At 32.1% G+C, this 21,218-nt stretch overlaps 2 protein-coding genes across 9 annotated transcripts in view; one reads left to right on the top strand and one right to left on the bottom strand.

Moving 5' to 3' along the window:
- Positions 1-14,486, bottom strand: part of LOC148627857 (uncharacterized) — a 36,893-nt gene extending 22,407 nt beyond the window's left edge. Inside the window, exons 1-4 of one of the 8 annotated variants that reach the window (XM_088580507.1) lie at positions 14,345-14,486; positions 10,828-10,908; positions 10,079-10,289; positions 2,320-2,401 (exon numbers count right to left, since the gene is read on the bottom strand). The gene's annotated coding sequence lies outside the window, so the exon portion shown is untranslated. Of the gene's footprint in view, positions 1-2,319; positions 2,402-3,165; positions 3,806-4,629; positions 4,650-10,078; positions 10,290-10,827; positions 10,959-11,697; positions 11,794-14,344 lie in introns of those variants that run through there. The other 7 variants (XM_088580533.1, XM_088580515.1, XM_088580553.1 and 4 more) reach the window with 7 other exon arrangements.
- Positions 14,487-14,538: 52 nt separating this feature from the next.
- LOC148627856 (Fanconi anemia group D2 protein-like) overlaps positions 14,539-21,218 on the top strand; it is a 44,537-nt gene continuing 37,857 nt past the window's right edge. Inside the window, exons 1-4 of the mRNA XM_088580485.1 lie at positions 14,539-14,721; positions 19,086-19,175; positions 19,888-20,007; positions 20,978-21,045. Of these exons, the coding sequence (XP_088436611.1) occupies positions 19,097-19,175; positions 19,888-20,007; positions 20,978-21,045 (267 nt within the window). The 5' untranslated portion in view covers positions 14,539-14,721; positions 19,086-19,096. The remainder of the gene's footprint in view (positions 14,722-19,085; positions 19,176-19,887; positions 20,008-20,977; positions 21,046-21,218) is intronic.

Here is a 21,218-nt window from a genome sequence, read left to right as displayed (position 1 = left end):
AAATAAAAAATATCAATCACAACTTGTTTTTTAACAATATTAATGAAGAAATAGTTTTAAAAGTAATCATTTTCTGAGAAATTGGTCTATTTTTAAAAATTTATTTCTGACATGCCTCCCCCTTTTTCTTGATCACATGTCAAAAATCCTAAATCTTTAAATTTTCACAAAAGGTGATATAGTTGGCTTTAAATTTGTAAATACAGTGTTTTCACATTAAAACATGACCAGTAAAGGGCACCTAAAGCAAAAAAAGTGCTCAATAATGGATTTTCCATGTTGCCATAGGGGAATGCTTATATGGCCTTAACCGCAGTAATGAAAGTGAGTTTTTCCTCATTTCCAACCTAATTTTTGCTCAAATCTACACAAAACTTGATTTCAAGTGCTTATTACTACCATATTTAGGTAAATATAGCCCTCAAAGTTTAATATTTGATATTTTTACTAAATTTTCTACACTTTTTACAAGATAGGACATAAAAATCAGCCAAAAAGACCAATTTTCCATAATTTGGACCTATAACTTAAAAAAATGCATATTTTGAAGGATTTTTGTAGTGTATTCCTCTCATGGCAAAGTTAACAAGATCTTCAAGTAGTTTAAAGCTATTTCAAGAAACTTTTCATTTTGCCATGGCTTCAACTTAAGGCTAAAAACCACTAATTCCACTTCCCATAGGCTTCTATGCTAATTTCACAATATTCAATGGCTTCTCTGGACTTTACCTTAACTTTAACCTGCAGATGACTATATATCAGCATGATTCTACATATGTCAGCTCACAATCCTCAGAGTGGCATGTGGGGTTAGCAGACTTGCAGTGCAGTACTGGTCACCGGAAGTGAAGGGTCTATAAATAGCATGGGAAATCCCAGTGTTTTCACAAGATAGGGGTATATTTAAAAATCATTATGGAGATTAGGCTTCACATCACAAGAAGCAAAATGCACCTATAAAATGTACAGAAATGTTTTTCCTTTCAGAAACTGTTTAAATGTTTAAAATAAGATGAGAACTTTTTTCACAGCACTATGAGGAACAGGGGTAATTTCTGCGTAGGACTATTTTTGCGTACGTTCCAAATGCTCATTGGTTGAATTGGTGGTCTGTAACCTTAATTCACATACATCATACTTCAAATTCCTAGTTAAGGTGCAGTTTAATCAATTCATAAACTTTGGCATTGACAGTGCCACCTTGTACCAGAAGTAATGAACTTGAAACAATTCAATATTTCTCCACTTCCCTAACAGCTACAGACTTAATAAACCTTATAAATTTTCACAAGATTTCAAATGAAAACTTTGGAAACTTTTATGAGTTTTTAAAAATTTCTAAGTGGACTGAGTTCAGTGCAAAGAAAGTGAAATTTAAAGATTACAGACTTTCCTTTAGAGGACTATATATATCTTGTTCTTAGTCAATATCTTGTTCATTTTAAGTCTGTAATGCACCTTAGCACAACTTAAAGGGGACATTTTTGCACCATCCAATTTTCATGAATTTTCAAAATCAATTTTAAATTTCTTATTCTGATTTAAATAATTTTATTATCTTCTTTGATGAAAATATTTGCAACAGTTTAATCACAAAGCTACTGAAAACTAGAAATACTGTAAATCAGCTCACAAAAATAAAACCCCTTCCTTTAGGTGGCCTTTAATCATGTTAAGCACTTAAATCAACTTATTTCACTTTGCAGACATTGGACAATATCTTTTCCCTTATGCACATCTACATATGATAAAAACATTCCTATCAAATTTCCTCAAAATCCATTGAGCAGTTTATGAGTTGTGTTTACAAGGTATGTAAAAAGGTGAATGAATAGAGACACAGACAGACAGATTCCAATATACCCCCAAACGTAGTTTGTTTAATTAAACTACCATGAAAATATGTATACCGTATGGCAGGTTATTTTGGCAGGTGTGTAATTTGGCAACTTTTAGCCAAAAATTTTGGCATTTTTTATTTTGGCAGATGCTTACTGGTGCACAAAGTAATTCAGTCCAGAGTAAACATTATGCGGAATTTATTTTGACATTTTTAGACAGACCCCAAAAAATACGCCAAAATCAAAATTAGCACCCCACGAAAATGACTCACTATTATACAGTATGTTTGATTTACAGTTATAATTTGGTCTCCAAGCAGAGTGTTACTGCGAAAAGCAAAATAAATCTTTAATATACGCAATTTTTTTTTTAAATAAGTTAAAAAAAAATAAAACCTGCCTTTGAAGGACAAATACAAAAAATTGCAGTAAAAACTGTGCTTAAAGATTTTTGATTTATACTGAATAACAAACTTACTGGTAAATATTTACAGGAAACACAGATATCTTTGATATAATCTTATACATTTAATGCTGATTTTAACATCACTGATCTAACTCTGAAATGAGAAAATATACATTAATTTTTTTACAAAAATACCACACACAATGTTGAGGACCATTGAGAATTTGAGATAAGATCATAATACTGTCTTATTAAACTTCCATATTAACTGTATGTCATTAATCATGAACTACATTTTTTTCTCAATGAGTCTTGTTTGTCTCAAATAAATACATGTACATGTGTAGTGAAACCTCTTTTGGAACAAAATATTGATGCTGTCAAGGCAAGTAATATGTGTAAGGGCAACGAAACTTATTAAAAAGATATCAAATGATGTCTAGTTTAGACAGGTTTCCAGGTATATCAAGCCTTTTAGACAGGTTTCCAGGTAAATTAAGTGTTTTAGACAGGTTTCCAGGTTAATTTAGTGTTTTAGACAGGTTTCCCGGTAAATCTAGTGTTTTTAACCAGGTTTCCAGGTTAATTTAGTGTTTTAGACATGTTTCACAGTACAAATCTTCCTTGGGTCAAATAAACTTTACTTAGATACCAGCAGTTCAAATAGACTGAAACAGACACAATGCAGTCTATAGAACAGATTCCACCTGAACATAAGTGAAAAATTAGAAAATAAAATATCACAGATATCAACTAAAATAGGTTTTCTCACAACCATTTTTCTGGCTTTTACTATAAACAATAAGAAGAAATAGGGACATATAACCCTAGTTTTACAGGGAGTTAAAAAAGGACTGATTTGATCTTTTTTTGAATTAATGCCCATTATTTGATGAGCTGTCTTAATAGGTTACTTACCTTAACAGGACAATTGACCAGAAGATTTAAACTTTCTATCAAGTACAGTTTCAAATACCTGTAAAATAAAGATTAAATCTTCAGGCCAATTGTCTAGTCAACTGTTTTACATACTATTAATATAATTTGCACTAATTCTGCTGAGTTTGTTAGCAAAATGAATTAAGGATGTATTCTTGAATAATTTAGTGTCATTAATCCAAATGCTAACTAAATGCTTTTTGTTCAGGTAAGTAAGAAAAAACTCCCTTGCAGACAGAAGCTGTCATTAGAAAGAATGGTTTCATTAATTGTGCAGAAATACCAGATTTTTGTACAATTTTTCATCAGTTAAATGTCTTCATCTAGCAACCCAGATCTATGAAAGGAGAGAACATTTGGCACAAGTATGATGTAAAACTTTATCAATGGAGCAACACATACAGATCACTGTACCTCACCCTTCATTAACTATACCAACTATAAATTCTAATCTAAAAACATCTTCTAGCATCAAATGTCACTAGTTCAAGGAGTGAACTAGAGGATTTCTGGCATCAAACTGCTGGAGAACATAGAACTTAACAGTGATATTACTGTTTCTTCCTGTTATTAAAACATAAATAAAATAATTTCATGTCAGCTTAACATGATCATTCGAGGATATGTTGCATAACTTTTGATAACCAAACAGAAGGTAAATAAATAAATTCAGCATTTTTTATCTTAACAGATTTCATTAGCTTGTTGAAATCGTGATCTTACCAAATACTTGAAATTGTACAGATGGAATAGCACCATTAAAATAAACTAAAGGGAGACATTTGTCAATCTAGAGCTGGTTCGATTATGTTGCTTACACAAGCAGATATTTCAACATGCCTATTAGTAAATGTAAGAAAATGGTAAATGATTAAAAATTAGATATTACCAATAACTTACAATGAGAAAAATAGTTAACTTCAGGGAACAGAGTGGTCTTCCCTTGATTAAATGATTATTACCTAATGAACCAACTTTCTTAGGTAGTTAATTGATCAATTGTAAAGGAGGTCTAATATACATGTTTATTTGAAATCTGCCTGTCAATTGTCCCGTTAACTACCTACATACAAACAAATGCTTTGAAAAAAATGTTTGGAAAATAGGACTAGAACATGCCAGCTGCAGCATGCCCTGTGGTATGAGGGTTTCCTCCTTTGCTCATTGAAGACTAATGGGTGGCCTTGGGGTGATATTTTCATCCCGGAGTTGTTGTTGTTTCTTTGACATATATACAATACCTATTCTCGTTGTATTAACCAGTTTAAAGTATCAAAAAACGGATAAGAAGCAACTACTCTTAAAATCTTACATGCACACAAAGACAGACAAGTGATATCAAAGCTAGTTTAGATTGTGGGAGTAATAAAAAAATTAAGACTCTTACACTTCAAATAAAAAAAAAACAACAAAATATAAATAGCTTAAATATTAAAAGCTTACTTTAGTGCTTCTTAGCCGTGATGGCATCACATGCATGTAGATTTGAGATTTCCTGTTTATACCATAGGTCAGAGGTTTTTTATAAGAAGTAAATCAACACCAACTACTTAACTGTCTAGTCTAAGTCTAAAACAGCTATAATATTACAAAGTACTTCATTCATGGCAAGGAGGGTAACTAGAACTGTAAGCTTGACCTCTGTCACCATTTTTTATGAAGATCTTCATGTTAAGAGGGGAATTCCAAAACTATGCTAACTGTAATCAGATCTTTAAAACCAAATGCAAAATGGGTCAATATGCACATATATGTCGAAACTCAAAAAGAGGACTCTGAATGGACTTACAGAAGTGGTACTTTTAACATATAATACACTTGAACTTATTTTATCTCCCTTGATAAATGGGAAAATAACACTCTTAGACATTATGTATACATGTATATTGACCAAACCTTTGATTATGCACAGCAAAGCATATTGCTTATAAATAACATATGCATAAAGTTTCATTGTCATTTTTGGCAACTCCCATAACCACTACTTGTACAACTTTGGACCTATAGAAACTTCCTTTGGCCTTATCATAATGATCCTTGAAAGTTTTTATTATCTATATTAATTACCTGGTATCTAGATACATGCAAAGAATAGCAAAAGAGACATTTTATGCCTTTCAAGAACAAACATTCTGCCAAAGAGGAGTCTTCATACAACTCCGATCATATGAGGCTACTTTTGACACTACCTTCGAGCTCTTCAAGCAGTAGAAGAGAGTACAGTATAGACAGTTTTGAAAGTAGATAGTCTAAGGATGTTAGTGATCAAATTTGGTAACAATCCATTGAGTAATATCAGAGAGAATATTTTTAAATTGCAAATTGATGATGACAGCTCAAATGGACATTTGGTCCAGGTAATCTAAAAAGGGGTGATGGGCTAACAAATCAAACAGATTGATACCTTCATATCCCTGACCCCACCTCGGTTGGGCATACAAACATTTTAGAAAACAATACTGAAAGAGAATTATCCCAAGAAAAGAAAGATTATTTATATCAGCTATCATGGTGTCAAAGATATAAATTAGTTCACTCAATCGCTTTAACCAGAAAAGTGCCCGAAGGATTCATTAGGAAAACAATTTATTGGTTCAGTTAATTGGAAAAGGTTGTGACCTGGTCAAGAGGGTAGTATGATACATTACTAAAGGAGTTATTCAGCCTGAAAGATTCCACAATAATGGAACTGACACTGCTTATTATCCACAGCTTAACAATGAAAAGATCCTGTTGTCAAAATATGAATAAATGAATACCTAATGAAATTAAGTGTTGCTAGATAGGTTTTATTATTGTATTAAATGACAAAATAAGCACTGAAGTTGGATTAGAATTGGATTTATCATAACAGATTTGGTGAATGAGATTAAAGACAGATTTTTTTCCATTAAAGAATCACCAACATACAAAAATATGATTCTTTACAGCACAAGAAATAGCAATTGGTAAAAAAATATGATATCACATGAAATAAAATACACTCTATCAGATTAGAAGCATCAACATTTAAAATGGAAAAATAACTGTTCATCAAATATAAGAATAAGTTCAAAATTAATTGACATTACATAGCAACAGGTTTTAATCCCAAAGTGAAAGTCATATTTATGCACTTTTAATCAACTTACAGACATACAGACATAAACACTGATGCCCCTTTCAAAAACAGACAGGGACGGTAATCCTTGTAATTATCCAATAAACATGGCAATAAACAAATACATTACAATAATTACTTACAGGTAGAAAGTACCAAACAGAAACTTACATCCCTTGGCATTATTAATGAAAGAATGAAGAGGAACGGTAGCGGTGACCCAGAGAACACAACAACTCCTGTGTGTAATCAATGTACTGTCTTACAAAGAGAAATAATGCAAATACCAGAATCACTAATTTTAGGTAATAAAATCTTTATACATAGAATATTTCTTTTTTATTTGATCCCTGGGGAGTTTAATCTAATTTTGTAAGAGCTATAAAAAAAGGAAACATCAAAAGAAGTATATTTAAACATTGTTCAACCTTTCTCTCAATAAAATAAAATGCAAAATTAGTAACAATAAACTTTTCCTTGTTTTCAATAAGATAAACAAATAATCTTTATCATTACGTGTAAAAATACAGTAACATTAAACAATCTTTCGGTGCTAATGAAAAGTGGAACACAAATAGAAAACAAGAGGCTCCTGACAGTTGCAATGGCTCACCTGTTAATCAATAATTGTATTTCTTCATAGACATACTTGATACAGCCAAAAGAATTCTTAGATTGCATAAGATTTAACACAGTTCTGTGGAAATGAGGGGAAAGGCATTTCACTTTTATCAGTCAAATATTGAATTGCCATACACCATCCAGTGATCTGTTTCTTAACATTTCTTATTTTCTATATCAACAATTTTTAAAAGGATTATCCTTCAACAAAGTCTATAGCTCCACTTTTAAAAGTGAAATGACATTTTTAAAAACCTTACATGTTGGAAATCAAATTTTCACTTTCTAAAATGAAGAATGATTTAAACCAACCAGGCTTATCATCAGGTTCTATATTTCTGCAATTTATCTGCTGATCTGATCATGTAACCATTATGGCATTACAAGGGTTTATTTGAAATATTTGAAAAAAAAATCACAATCACTTCAGTCCGATACACAGAGGAAGAATGTCAATCTCTGATGGCCTGAAATTCATTAAAGTCTCACTAACCACTTCTAACATTCTCATTACTTTACATGTAAAAAAAGTAATTTTCAAAGTTTCACTGTGAATTCCCAGGACAAATGGTATCTTAAAGTTGCATACCATTGGGAAGCTTGGAAAATAAGGTTTTCATTATGCTTATGCTACAATCATTGTAGAAATTCTCCACAAAATTTACTTGAATAAATAATGATAAAAATCCAAATTTTTACCTTTTCTGCACACTGACAACATGGAGGCAAATTACTCACACATGTAAACAATATTCATACACTTTTGTTGTAAATTACAAATATGATTTTAAAGTACACATTCCCAACTTAATTTTGACTACTTTTGATCAGAATACACACAAATAATGCACTTATATATATAATTACACTGCAAAGATCTAGGTTCAGTTTGTTTTTGGTACTATAGGTGATTCATGCATGTCAAAAACCCATCACATTCAGTTTTATTTCTTGTTCATAAACAGTAACTGATCACATAACCAGTCTTAGTTTTTCATTTGGTTGTTGTGCTTTTGAGATAAAAATTATATAGATTGAACATGAAATTTGCACTTTGCAAGAATTATCGTTCTTGATTTGGCTTCATTTGGTTTCTTATAGTGGGAGATAAATGTACGATTTTCTCAAAAGTGCAGATCTGAATACAGAAAAGGTTGTTGTTGTGTGAAAGTATAGCATACGTAGACTAAAAAAGCATCATTTGTTTGGAGGGTTTTTCTTGACCATGAATCACTTTACCACTGGTAGTGTCTGAATTTCATGTGGACTGGTACTTAAATACCTACAAAAACAAATATCTTCAAATCAATACCTCATTACGTAACTAAAGCTTTGTAACTTTTGATCCATTTCCAATATTAGAGTATTTATCAGTTACTAATTAATCCTAGAATATCAAACAATTACTTTAACCAGTTTGAAGTAGAAAAGCATGATGAAACAAAGCAATTAGATTAGGCTCATCAGCATTGATCTTTTAAGATAGAGGAACATCAGAGCTGTATGTAGGAATTCAATAGCAAGGGTGGAGTAATGGTAACTGCTTTCATTCAAACATTTGAAACACTGAGTATACTGAAGGTGTAATAACTGGTTTTAGTTTCAAATTTTTGAAATCATCCAATAAAGTAATCTGAATTGCAGCACATTTTGGTCTTTTATCATTTACAGACTATGTATCAAGAGAAAAAAAACTTTTCGATTAAATGGACAGAAATTCAGAAATTTAGAAATCATATAACAAACAACTCATGTCAACTTTAGTACAATTGCCACATGATCATTGCATGAGGATAAGTAATAGAAATTGAAATAACATTGATACACGTACCTGTATCTCTCTTTCTAATGTTAAAAATCCCATAGTTATGTAGAAAAAACTCCAAAAACAAAGAAAACCAAAAAGGAACCTCCTTTCTCTGAGACACCAGTGTATCAAAAACTATCAAAATCTCTCGCAGCATTATTTAATTATTTTACAACAGGCGGCCAGATGGACGGCAGTATACCAGATCTAGCAATAGACTTTAGTATACAATTTGATAAAAGTTAAACAATACCATTCTCAATTCCATAAAGTAATGCTCTGACAAAATGTATAATGACAATTACTTTTCAAGGAATACATTGTATAATGAGAATAGGATATTCCCACAATGCTCCAAGTCTTCTGTATCCCTTTTTAGTATGATGCTGGGAGCAACATTAGGATTAAATCAAGTCAGAGACAAAGATCTGGCTAACATCCACAAATCCATACACAATCTAATCCATAAATAAACCAGATAATTAAATTGTTTGGTCTATTTCAGCTTCATTTTCTGGGATTAGAGACATTATCAGACTTCCCGATTCACAACTTGGTCCATTAACTGACCATAAGATAACGTAAAAGTTTGTCAATGGGGATTAGAGAACATGAGAAATCTTGTCCAGCATACAAGGGAAAACTAATATAACCATTAGAAAATCACCATCCTGACATTTACTGAATGAGCTTACTTTTGCAGCTAAGATATATTATTGTGGGTAGATTTATATGGAATCAGAACCAGTATCAATTATAGGGGTAAAAAGGGTAATGCAATGATCTGTCAATGAATAGCCTCTTCTGGCATCCTTTATTGGTTCAATCAGAGTAGAGTAAAACATCTGTTTTTTAAAAGAGAAATAAAATTATTTTAACTAAGCTACAAGAAATCTACATCAAATCAATTTAGTTTACTTTGTCAGCATGTTTTAAATCAAAACCAGTATTAATCAATCTTATTTTACACTTTATTATAGGATATAAATATATGAAAATATGTACATGTACCTCATAAAAGATTTAATTCCATTCAATTGCAAACATAAAAAAAAATTACCATTACTTATTATATACATGTATACAGTAAAACCTGCCTAAAATGAACTTTTGGACTGCATGATTTTTCTAAATTAGACAAAATTTATGTTCACTTTATCTAGGTTCAATATACATTTCAAATATTCAGGGTTTGATGTGGACAAGTTTTTAGTTTATACAGGGTTTGGTGTGGACAAGTTTTTAGTTTATTCAGGGTTTGGTATAGACAAGTTTTTAGTTTATTTAGGGTTTGGTATAGACAAGTTTTTAGTTTATTTAGGGTTTTGTATAGACATGTTTTACAGTATTATAGTAATAAGTACCAGAATTTCTTCTATTGCCTTTTATTGTACTGAACACCATCCGCTGAACTGGAAAATCTTTAATACCAGTTAATTGCATGAGTATTACAACAACCAGGGCTTGAGAAGGATGCCTTCCATACTGCTACACAGGTGTTAATCACAATACACATACTGGAACTGTTTGATGTGACAGTAATAAGATAAGTTATTGTTTACTGATGTAATTTACCTGAAAATCCAAGGTGGAACTTTCTTTGATGCTGCATACTAATAATAATGTTTAAGGACTTAGCATTACTCCACCCAAATTTACAAAATATTTTTTGTATGTGAAGTTTTTTTTCTTTCTGTAATTAGAGTCTCTATAAACCCAATATTATCTTTGAAATTGCATTCGCAAGGCTAATAAAAAAATTGTTCATTAAAAATACTTTAAAAATGATGACAAAATATGCAAAATTAGACCTACATGTACAATATACCTGATTAAATGTACTTATCAAATAGTTATATCAAAATTTACATGTATTTTCAAAAAATATATCTGCATAGTGTCTTTGTGCTTTGAATAATAATTTGACAAATCTTATTAATAATCAAAGGTATGTTTAGAATAATTTGATAAAAAACAAACAATGTATGTTTGAATAATTACACATAAGTACACTACAAACAAAAGCAAAAACAAACTAAAGGATGAAAGCTATGGTTATAATAAGGCATCATAACAAGAAATAAAAATAACTAACAATTAAATTGAGACTGACCTGGTGAAGACAGATCTCTGACTGGTTTATCCTTCACTATACTGGTATCTTCACACTTACTGACCATCAAGTTCTGCCATCCTAATGTAAAAGTCATTAAACTAATCAAAACACAGGCACTTTGCCTCTCCTATCTAATTATACTGATAAATCTTTCTACCCCATTGATATATAAAACAAACATTTACATAAAATCTTAGAAATTATTGGAGAAGATTATAGTTTACAATCAACTGCTTATCTAATTACATGATTCTGATATAGTTGTAAAAATTATGAGTAATATGGTGAATTATTTATGAACAGTATTTAAATGAAATTGATCAATAACAAAGATAAGATTTTTATACCATGTTTATCAGGCAATTGACCACAGGGGACCTCTTCCCCACTATAATCAGGATATTACAAATTGTAGATTCCATTTGTTGATTTCATGATGAGAGTTATCTTACTTACGAAAGAAGGGAAATTTTGTGTAGATTTGTATTAAAAGTAATGCCATTTTCTGTTACCAAAATGTCCAAAATTCAGTGCAGAAGATTAGAAAAGGAAAGGCAATGTACATACTTGCAAGTGTGTTCACAGCCTGAACTTAGTTTATTTTAAACCATCTTTGGTCCTAAATTAACACAAGGAAACCAGTCTAATTTGCCTGATACAAATTTCTATTTTTTTTTCATGAACTTATTCACATCTTTGTAGTAGAAATGCTGTTTTATCACACTAAAATTATCATTTATAACCAAACTACATAAGTTATCTTAAAGTACAAAAAAAAAATCAAGTACAAGAACAATTTACCATTCTTTTTTCCATAATTTAATGAATGAAAATTTAATTAAACTGACAGTAATTCAATATACTCACTCTGTCACAAAATTCTAACTATGAAATTTAATAAATAACAAAAATTCCTACATTAATAGTTCCTTTCTAAAGTAACAAATGAAGATGATATATGTACAATGAGAGGGCTAAGAAATTAGTGATTATCTCCCTTTGTCTGGAAAACTACATAAAGCACTAATTATCGTGCACAAATTAAAGAAGATAGTTTTAGCACCTGTGAAATAACAATAGTACATAGACAACAATACACAAAGCATGGGCTTTTAATATTTGGGAAGAGGTTAAAGGTTAAAAGTTCAGTATGTGTCCTATTACCTAGTAGTTTATGAAAGAAGTCAAGAAAACTTTATAAATGTAGGTCCTTCATAAATATGTAATGCTTGTAAAAGTATTTGTACATTATTGCTTTAATGTCGTGCCATGGACAAATAATGATAGAAAAAACACCGTTTGATTGGATTAGGATAAATAGAAATTGTCATACCCAGACACATAAACCAAATTATTTAGGAATACAAGAGGTTATTCAGTGACTTTCTTTTATTGATTTATAATCTTCTATCATCACCCAAGATCTACATATGCCCTTCTTTTTCTTTCGTGGAGCATTTCTATGAAAGACTAACTAAAACCCTAAAGAGCCTGAATTGCTTACCTGGTCAAAAATAGTTTTTTTTAGCATTTTAAAGCTGGACTCTTGACCTTACCATACTATATTACAAGAATCATTTAATCAATAGAAAGCATCTTAGTTATCCCCCCCAGTTTTCATATAAAAAAACCCATTGGCTTTCAAGTGATTTCAACAAATCCTCAATTTTTAGTGGTGGTGGGCATGTTTTAGACGATAAAAAATTGTTAAGGATATCATAACAAACATTCATGCTATGTTTGGTTACAATCCATCCTACAAGTTGTCTTAGATGTAAAGATTTTTTTTTTTAAAGTATCCATTTCAGGACCCATAACTAATTCATCTGTCTACAGATCTTTCTGAAAATTTCGGCATATGTCCAACCCATCATGCCAAACAATTTTACTTCCTGCCAGATTTTTGCTATACCCAACTATTTTTTGAGTTATTTGCATAATTCTGCTATTTGACCCCTATGGTCTATTTTTAGTATTGGTGGCCATGTTTTTCTCCAGTTGATCAAAAACTCCCACCATCAGATTGTTAAAAATATTCTACATATCATTAATGCTAAATTTTGGTTAAAGCCATCCAGTAGTTTCAGAGGAGAAAATTTTCAAAGTTGGAAATGTAAAATTCTGGAAAAAACAATTTCAGGACCCATAACTCATTCATTCATCAACAGATCATTCTGGAAATTTTGACATAGGTCCATCCAGTCATGCTAAACAATTTTACACTGCCAGATTTTAGCTTAATAACTGCTTTGCAAAATTCTGCAATTTGACCCCTATTGTCTATTTTTAGTAACAGTAGCCATGCATTTTGCCAGATCAAAAATCCCCATACAAGGATTGTTAAAAATACTAAGGAACATTCATGCAAAGTTTGGTAACAATCTGTTGAGTAGAGGAGAAGTTATTTGAAAAAGTTTACAGACGTGAGTTAAAAAGGTATAGAACACAGCTTTTAATTTCTAAGTAAGATTATATTATCCAATTTGCATTACTTTTATGGGTTTGTTCCAGTTCAATATTTAAAATTGAATCATTCAGTCATGGCAAGTTTAGACACAGGTATATTGAATCAAATAGAGTTGGTAGGATATTTACATGTACATTTGTAAAAACATATCATAAAGTGATCAGTGATACAACAGATGTGAATCCAGAAATTTTGAAAAGGGGGCTCCAGAGAGATTCCATACCATTACTTGCTAATTTTTGCAAAATTTTTTCAAGAAATTAACAATTTCCAACAAAAGGTGCTGTCCCATTCCAAGAACCCTCTGGAACCACCAATGATTCAATTTTTTTTTTTCGAGGTAATTTCATTAGACATCTTTTAAAAGATAATCGCTTTTGACTCAAAACCACAAGCTGAGCTTATATCATTGCCAAATTTTTGGTACAAAGGGTTATTTTTATCCTTTGGTAACATTCTTAAGTAACAAACTTATCCTTTAGCCACTTTAGGGGTTTGGCACTGGAGATATTTTTGTTTGGCAATCACTGGTCACTGGTAGGCAAAACAATAAAAAAAATAACTGGACAGCACTGAATCTGGAAATGGGTTGCATATTTCAGGACAACCCCTTTTCAAAAACACTTTTATCAGAGTCACAGATCTTCAGACTTCACATGTATGATGACTGCTTGATCATTGATGTTGAAATGTGTTGGAAATGAAACTATATTTAAAAGCTTAATACAGAATTACTGATGACCCTCTGAATAAGCAAAGGGCTACATGTTATACCTGAAATAACTTAAAATTATACACATGAATTATTTTTCGCTATTTGAATTTAGGTTACAGACCACCAATTCAACCAATGAGCATTTGGAACGTAGGCAAAAATAGTCCTACGCAGAAATTACCCCTGTTCCTCATAGTGCTGTGAAAAAAGTTCTCATCTCATTTAAAAAATTTAAACAGTTTCTGAAAGGAAAAACATTTCTGTACATTTTATAGGTGCATTTTGCTTCTTGTGGCGTGAAGCCTAATCTCCATAATGATTTCTAAATATACCCCTATCTTGTGAAAACACTGGGATTTCCCATGCTATTTATAGACACTTCACTTCCGGTGACCAGTACTGCACTGCAAGTCTGCTAACCCCACATGCCATTCTGAGGATTGTGAGCTGACATATGTAGAATCATGCTGATATATAGTCCGCTGCAGGTTAAAGTTACGGTAATGTCCAGAGAAGCCATTGAATATTGTGAAATTAGTGGTTTTTAGCCTTTACCACTTTTATTCAATCAGCGCCCATCCGGCATCGATCCAGATTTTACATTACTTTCGCTTTGAAACCGGAAGGTTACTAACGGCGGGAAAATAGAAAAATAAATATTATGCAATTTTTTTATTCGAACCTTTAAATCCACTGGCTTCGTGTGAAGGTAATTTTATTTTATGAAGACAAATATAAAAGAAATTAAATAGCGTAAAACAAAATGTTTTTCAAGACTATTATCTGAATATAATAGCATTAAAACCGGTGATTTTTCAACACTTTATACTTCTATTCCACATACTCAGTTAAAAATCCCGACTTAAAAACATTATTATACATCATTGTTTTTCCAAAAAAGACGGTACATCTAGATACAAATATATAGTTCTTGGTAGAGATTCCTCATACTTTGTAAGAAATAATTCCAAATCATCTTCCAAATATACGGAAGAAGATGTTTACAAAATGCTGGAATTTTTAATTGACAACATATTTGTCCAGTGTGGTGGACGTGTTTTTCAACAAACGGCCGGCATTCCAATGGGAACAAACTGTGCTCCTTTACTTGCTGACCTATTCCTTCACTCTTATGAGGCTGACTAGCTGATCTGATCAGAAAGAAAGAATATCGTTTGGCTAGATCCTTCAATCTCAGTTTCCGCTATATAGATGACATATTATCTTTAAACAATCCTAATTTCGGGGATTTAATACATCACATCTACCCAAAAGAACTTGAGATAAAGGATACTACAGACACTGTGAAGTCAGCCTCATATCTTGACCTACACTTAGTAATCGATGGTAAAGAAAAACTATTGACCAAACTTTACGACAAACGTGATGACTTTTCATTCAGAATTTTCAACTTTCCTTTCATCTGTGGCAACATCACTTTGGCTTCTGCATATGGAGTGTTCATATCACAACTCATACGTCATGCCAGAGCTTGCCAAAACTACGCAGACTTTTTGTATCGCGCTAGAACTCTAACAAATAGGCTTCTGGAACAGAGTTATGTTGCTACAAGGTTGAAGTCATCACTACAGAAGTTTTATGGCCGTTATCATGAACTCGTGGATCGTTGTGATGTATCCATCAGCACCATGAAAATTGATTTATTCAACGGGTCATAGTTTTCCTTCCCTCGTTTGTCTACCTCGGGCTTGACTTTTTATGAGCAACTCGGCGGGTGTTTCTAGAAAAGCAGAGGACGCTTACCCTACCGGTGCACCTGGTCCATGCTCCCAGTTTTTAGTGGAGTTCGAGTTGCTCATTTACTTACGTTACTTTGTATGTATGATTTTAGTTACTTTATGTTAAACACTAAATAGTGCTGAGAACCCTGGCCGGTGGCTAGGGTGCTCTGTGCACAGAGCAACTGGGTTGTGTGCCCCAGGTGGTATAATGCATTAAAGGGGTAACCCTGGCATGTTACATGTTGGGGTCGTCAGGCCATAATACGGAAAACTTGACTGCAAACCATAGTGGTGCAATGTGTTGGGAAAGATGCCACATTCCTCGCATGTTAAAGAACCCTTCTGTGGTATTCTGCAGGAGTAGAAACCATAGGGCTCACCCACCTCTCCCTTTTTCCAGTGGCAATAAAAATTTGTCGACCCCATTATCATTGTGCCCCATCCCATTTTATATTTCATCATCATTTCATTTTCACCAATTTCATGTTCATCGCCTGGATATAGCTGAACTATTGCTGCTTGGGCGTTAAACCCCAACAATCAAGCAATCATTTTGTGTCTTCTGCGAGTTTACGTGACAACATTATTGACGTATTTTGTTATGTTATAAATTAATTATATAGAGGATTTTAAATATTTTTTTCAAAACTATAAATATATGATACATGTATATACAAATGAATTATACGTGTATTCACAGAAGTGATGCTTGGTATGGCATAAAATAAATTTTGCCGTGTTCCAATGTTCATCACTGGCATGTCAATGAATCATTTTAATGGACCTGCTTCCATCTTTAAAAATACGAACATGACTAGCAAAGAACTTTTAGGCACCCCTACCACTCCTACCATCACATAAAATACTGAATGGTTTGTTTACAGTTTTCAATCACTATGTTTGTAGCCTCAAGACTTGGTACGATAACCTGCTTTATGATTTGGGTGCATTTCGTTCTTATGCCTTAAAATTTCTTTGCAATTTTATTGTCTGTCAGGAAATTTTTTTTTTTTTTTACAAAGTCAGTAAAATGATCTGCCGTACGGAACGGCATATTGTGTTTGGCCACTAAGTTCATTAAATCTTAATGTAACTACCCATTCAAATTGTAAATTATGCTATTTGTTGATATGAATGAAGTTCATTCTAGAGAGACTATATCGATCAGCTGTTCCAGGCATTTTGATGATAAAGCACTTACGCGACCCACATAGTTGTTGACATAAACAAAAATGGCGGACAAAAATTGACCAAAAATTTGATAAATTCAATTACGGGAGGTTTTTACGGGAGGAATTCTTGAAACTTGGAGATCGATGCCTCCCACACGGGAGACTCTTTTATTTGTAAAGGTAAAATTACGGGAGACTCCCGCAAAAAAAACGGAGGGTTAACACCTATGGCGGTTACCCTATTCATTTAAAATTTAAACTTCTTCAAAACCCGATCTATCATCACAAAATTTATTTCTAATTGAACAGAAATAGTCTGAATGTGTATATAAGAAATTTTGTAATGTAGCCTCCCGTTCTTGCATGATATCAACGTTTTTATTTGACCAACTGTTGATATAAAAAATGTTGGCGGGAGTCACGGCCTCGAGAAAGGCATTCCCTCCTACATTAAAGTTCTAACTCCTTCTTCAAAACCCAAACGATCATCATAAAATTAGTTTTAAATTGATAAAAAATGGTCTGACTCTGTATATAAGGATGTTTATAGCTGTAGCTTCCCCAGCTTTTGTGATATCAATGTTTTATATGATCTAAGTTTGACTGTATAGGCGGCAAGTAGCTGTGGCTAGTATACTGAAATCTTGCCACGCGAGATACTGCAATAATTTAAGAGATGCGAATCCTTCTATATTTAACTCCTTGATGTTTGCCTTAAGTAAGGTACAAAGATTCTCAATGAAGGGTAAAATACATGTAAACAAAATTACTGAATTGATCAACTCTATGCTATCATTAATTCCTTTTGGGATTCAGTGTTCAGAGCAAATTTCTTATTTGGTCACCCTTTGAATCCCTTACCAATGCCACATAGTTCGTTTGGGAAAATTGGAAAATGGTATTGGAATGTTCAACTGGTTTAATGGATACATTCACAGAACCAGATTTTCTTCGTCTTTTCGAACCCAGAATTTACCGTTACAGTTCTTGTTTTACTGTATGTTTAGTTCTGATTTTGACATTTTCTGCTTTATAGGTTGGCTTTGTAAAACCAAGTCTGCACTTAAACAAGATAGGCTTTCAATTCTATATACCGGTACAATGTATGTTGGCATCTTTTGAAAAAAGTGATATCTCTACAACTTTTGGTTGTATCTACATAAATATGTCGGGGAGAAAACAAACCAGCATTATTCAAAGTGAAAAAATTATAAAGAATTGAACTCCTACATGTACCTAGTTTGTGTGTGTGTCAAATGAAGCATTTGATATGTAATGTTCCATTCCCAGGTGAGGTAATATTTTCCAATTTTCATGAAAGAAATTAGTGATGTTGATAAGGGATTCAGTGGGCAGACAAATAAGAAAATCACTTTTGAAATTGAATCCTTAAAGGGATAAGGCAATAGTCAGAAGGAATAGTCAAAAAGAAAAGTCTCTATAATAAATGGCAATTTATGGTAGAAGCAAGAAAGTTGGAAACCATTGCAATAGACATGACTTAAGGATGTAGACCTAGGGTAAGGGACACAACTCTTACAAATCATTGGAACGTTTGTATTCAGCACTTTACATCAATCTTATGTAAGCACCAAAGTAACTTGGACTGATTTCATTCTGTTTCAAATGAAAGCTTGAAAGACTAGTGAAATTGAATGTGATACAAACATATCACTGATTTTATGAGTTATGTCCCTTACCCCAGGTCTACCTCCTTAAATTGGTACAGTACAGGCATTTCTGATAGGAATGGTGAGTTAAACCAGGTTTTATAGCATTCTAAACCTCATTACAAACTTAAGAATTTTCTGCCTGACGTGCAGTGCAGCCTGTAATAAGTGGTGACCACTGGGGAAAAGGTAAAAGTAACCTCTCAAGAGAGGTGACCTTTCAAAAAGAGATTTAGTCAAATGCTAGAATTCTCGAAGTCCAGTCAGTGAAAAGTTTTATAGATATGCATGAATGTATCTACTTGATATGTTTTTTTTTTTTAGCAAAAGAAAGGTATTGTAATAGTATCAGGCCATATGACGAGTCAGAATTTTCTGACCTACATGTAACTGGGACATTTTGTATCTAACTAATTTAAACTTAATTTAATCATTATCACCTCTTATTGAGTAGATTTACACACCTTTTGACAATTCCTTTTTTTCCAGTATAAGAAGTCATGGTGCTGGAATTAGGATCAGTGCACTCCAAAAATAAAAGGAAGGCAAGTGGTGACTTACAGGAAGACTCTGTTATAGGTATGGATTATTATGATAAATATTGATATTTTATTATCTTTGGACAGGCCTTATACAAATACATTTAGTATTCAATAGAGGGATATTTTGTAATATTACATATGTAACGGTCGTCTTTATTCATTGGTTATTATGATCATGTGACGCAAAGGATATTCCACACACATGAAGCTCTGTTTCTATTTTTAAATATATTGCTGCTATGTTTCTATTTATATGTATATTGACACTATACTTCTAAATTTAGATCTGGAAATGAATCCATTATCCATAATTACTCTCAGTCAATCATTTCAGAAGTGCCACAGACCAAGCAGACAAAAAGAAAATACAATATCTACATACGTGATATATATATATATTAAGGACTTTCACTCAGTCGATATGTTATATATGAACCTGTTAGATTATATTGACTTTGGACTTTGTCCTTGTTCAATAAAATTGAAACAAGTCCATATATTGATTAATGGTTCAGTCTTTAGAGTAGTAGATACACTAAAAAGAATATTTTATTTTACCAGTTCTTGATTTACAATATGTTATCTCTCAACAAATATGTTAATGCTCAAGATACACATTAGGTCATGCAGGTACAGGTAAAAGCAGATAATTGCTAGAAAAAACGGATTATATTTCTTATAGATGAATTATAAAATATAACATGTAGTTGAAAACCAATGCTAATGCTTATCTTTCCTTTTCATTATAGGTGGTCAGAAGAAAAGAAGGAGCCACGATGATGATGGATACAAAACAGGCTCAGTTTTTTGTGAATTGGTTCTTAAAGCAGGCATTAAATTGATGAAAGGAAACAAACCAAATGTTATAGGTAATGGGAACTTAAAGATTAAATAATTTGAATATATTAATTTACATTTATCGTTAGAAAGGAGAATTTAACTTCATTGGAATCTATGGGTTTTGTGGTGTATATTAACATGTTATGATAGTGGTTTGAGAGGCAAGCAAATAGTTAGCTTGAGTATCACACCACAGATTTAAAAATCTCTGATTGTGAGCATCAGTTTCAGTGATCAAGCCACATAAATGATCAGGATTTTTTCTTATATCTCCTTATTTCTTTTTAAAGACTCCATTAATTTGCCTTACAAGTTAATATTTGACATAATGAGGCTGTACATTTTATATTGCTGTTGTAGCACTTAAGAGTTGTTTTGGTCATACAGTATCATATCAATCTAATTAAAATTAGACCTATCAAATTAATTGTTCCATTTAGTCAATGCATGTAGGATCTAACAACACTTCATTCTACAGTACTTTCTGTTCTGATGACCTTTCTGATCAGCCAATCAGATTCCAACTTTCCATGATTTTGACAGCATTATTCAAAAAGAAAAAACGTGAGGATTCTAAAAAGATCACTGGAACAGAGAGTAGAACGGAGTGTTGTTAGATCCTACAGACAGTGACTGGATGGAACAATTAATAAGTCTTGACTATCATATATACTGATGTACATTTTGTACCTGTGCAATCTACTACATATATATTGGAGAATGATATATTCATAATTTAATGCTACATGTAGCTAAATGACTGGAAGGGATTGTTTGTCAAGTACTTGTATTACAAACCAAACATTGAGTTAACCTGAATAAATTTGAACCCGGTATAAACCAGACATCTGCGTGAATCCCATATATAAATTTCAAAAAATGTTGAACCAGTGAAAATTAAACACCTGGCATATCCAACTTGATATTTCTGCTTTTTTGAGGTTTTGTTATGACAGGTTTTACTGTATTTGTATTTTGATTACTGAATTTTTTTTCCAGCTGTAGATCAAGCTGTCTTTCAAAGAAATCTACAGTTGTCAGTGAAGAGGCATGAAAGCTTCCCACAGGTAGACTAATGCAACCATTATGAAATTAAAACCTGAGGGTTGTAAAAATACAATGTATTCAATAAAAATAAGTAATGCGGAAAAGAGCTGTTAAAAGAACAACATATTACATTGGTGTTTCATAACTTGTGTATGAAATTGGCATTTAGCAAGAGTTATTGTTCTTGAAAAGG

This window comes from Perna viridis, chromosome 1 (assembly GCF_037379345.1).
Source record: "Perna viridis isolate PV_CMFRI_1.1 ecotype Kerala chromosome 1, ASM3737934v1, whole genome shotgun sequence".
Classification (NCBI taxonomy): Eukaryota; Metazoa; Mollusca; class Bivalvia; order Mytilida; family Mytilidae; genus Perna; species Perna viridis.
The sequence above is the reverse complement of the archived record's forward strand: the minus strand, read 5'-3'. Positions and strand labels throughout refer to the sequence as shown.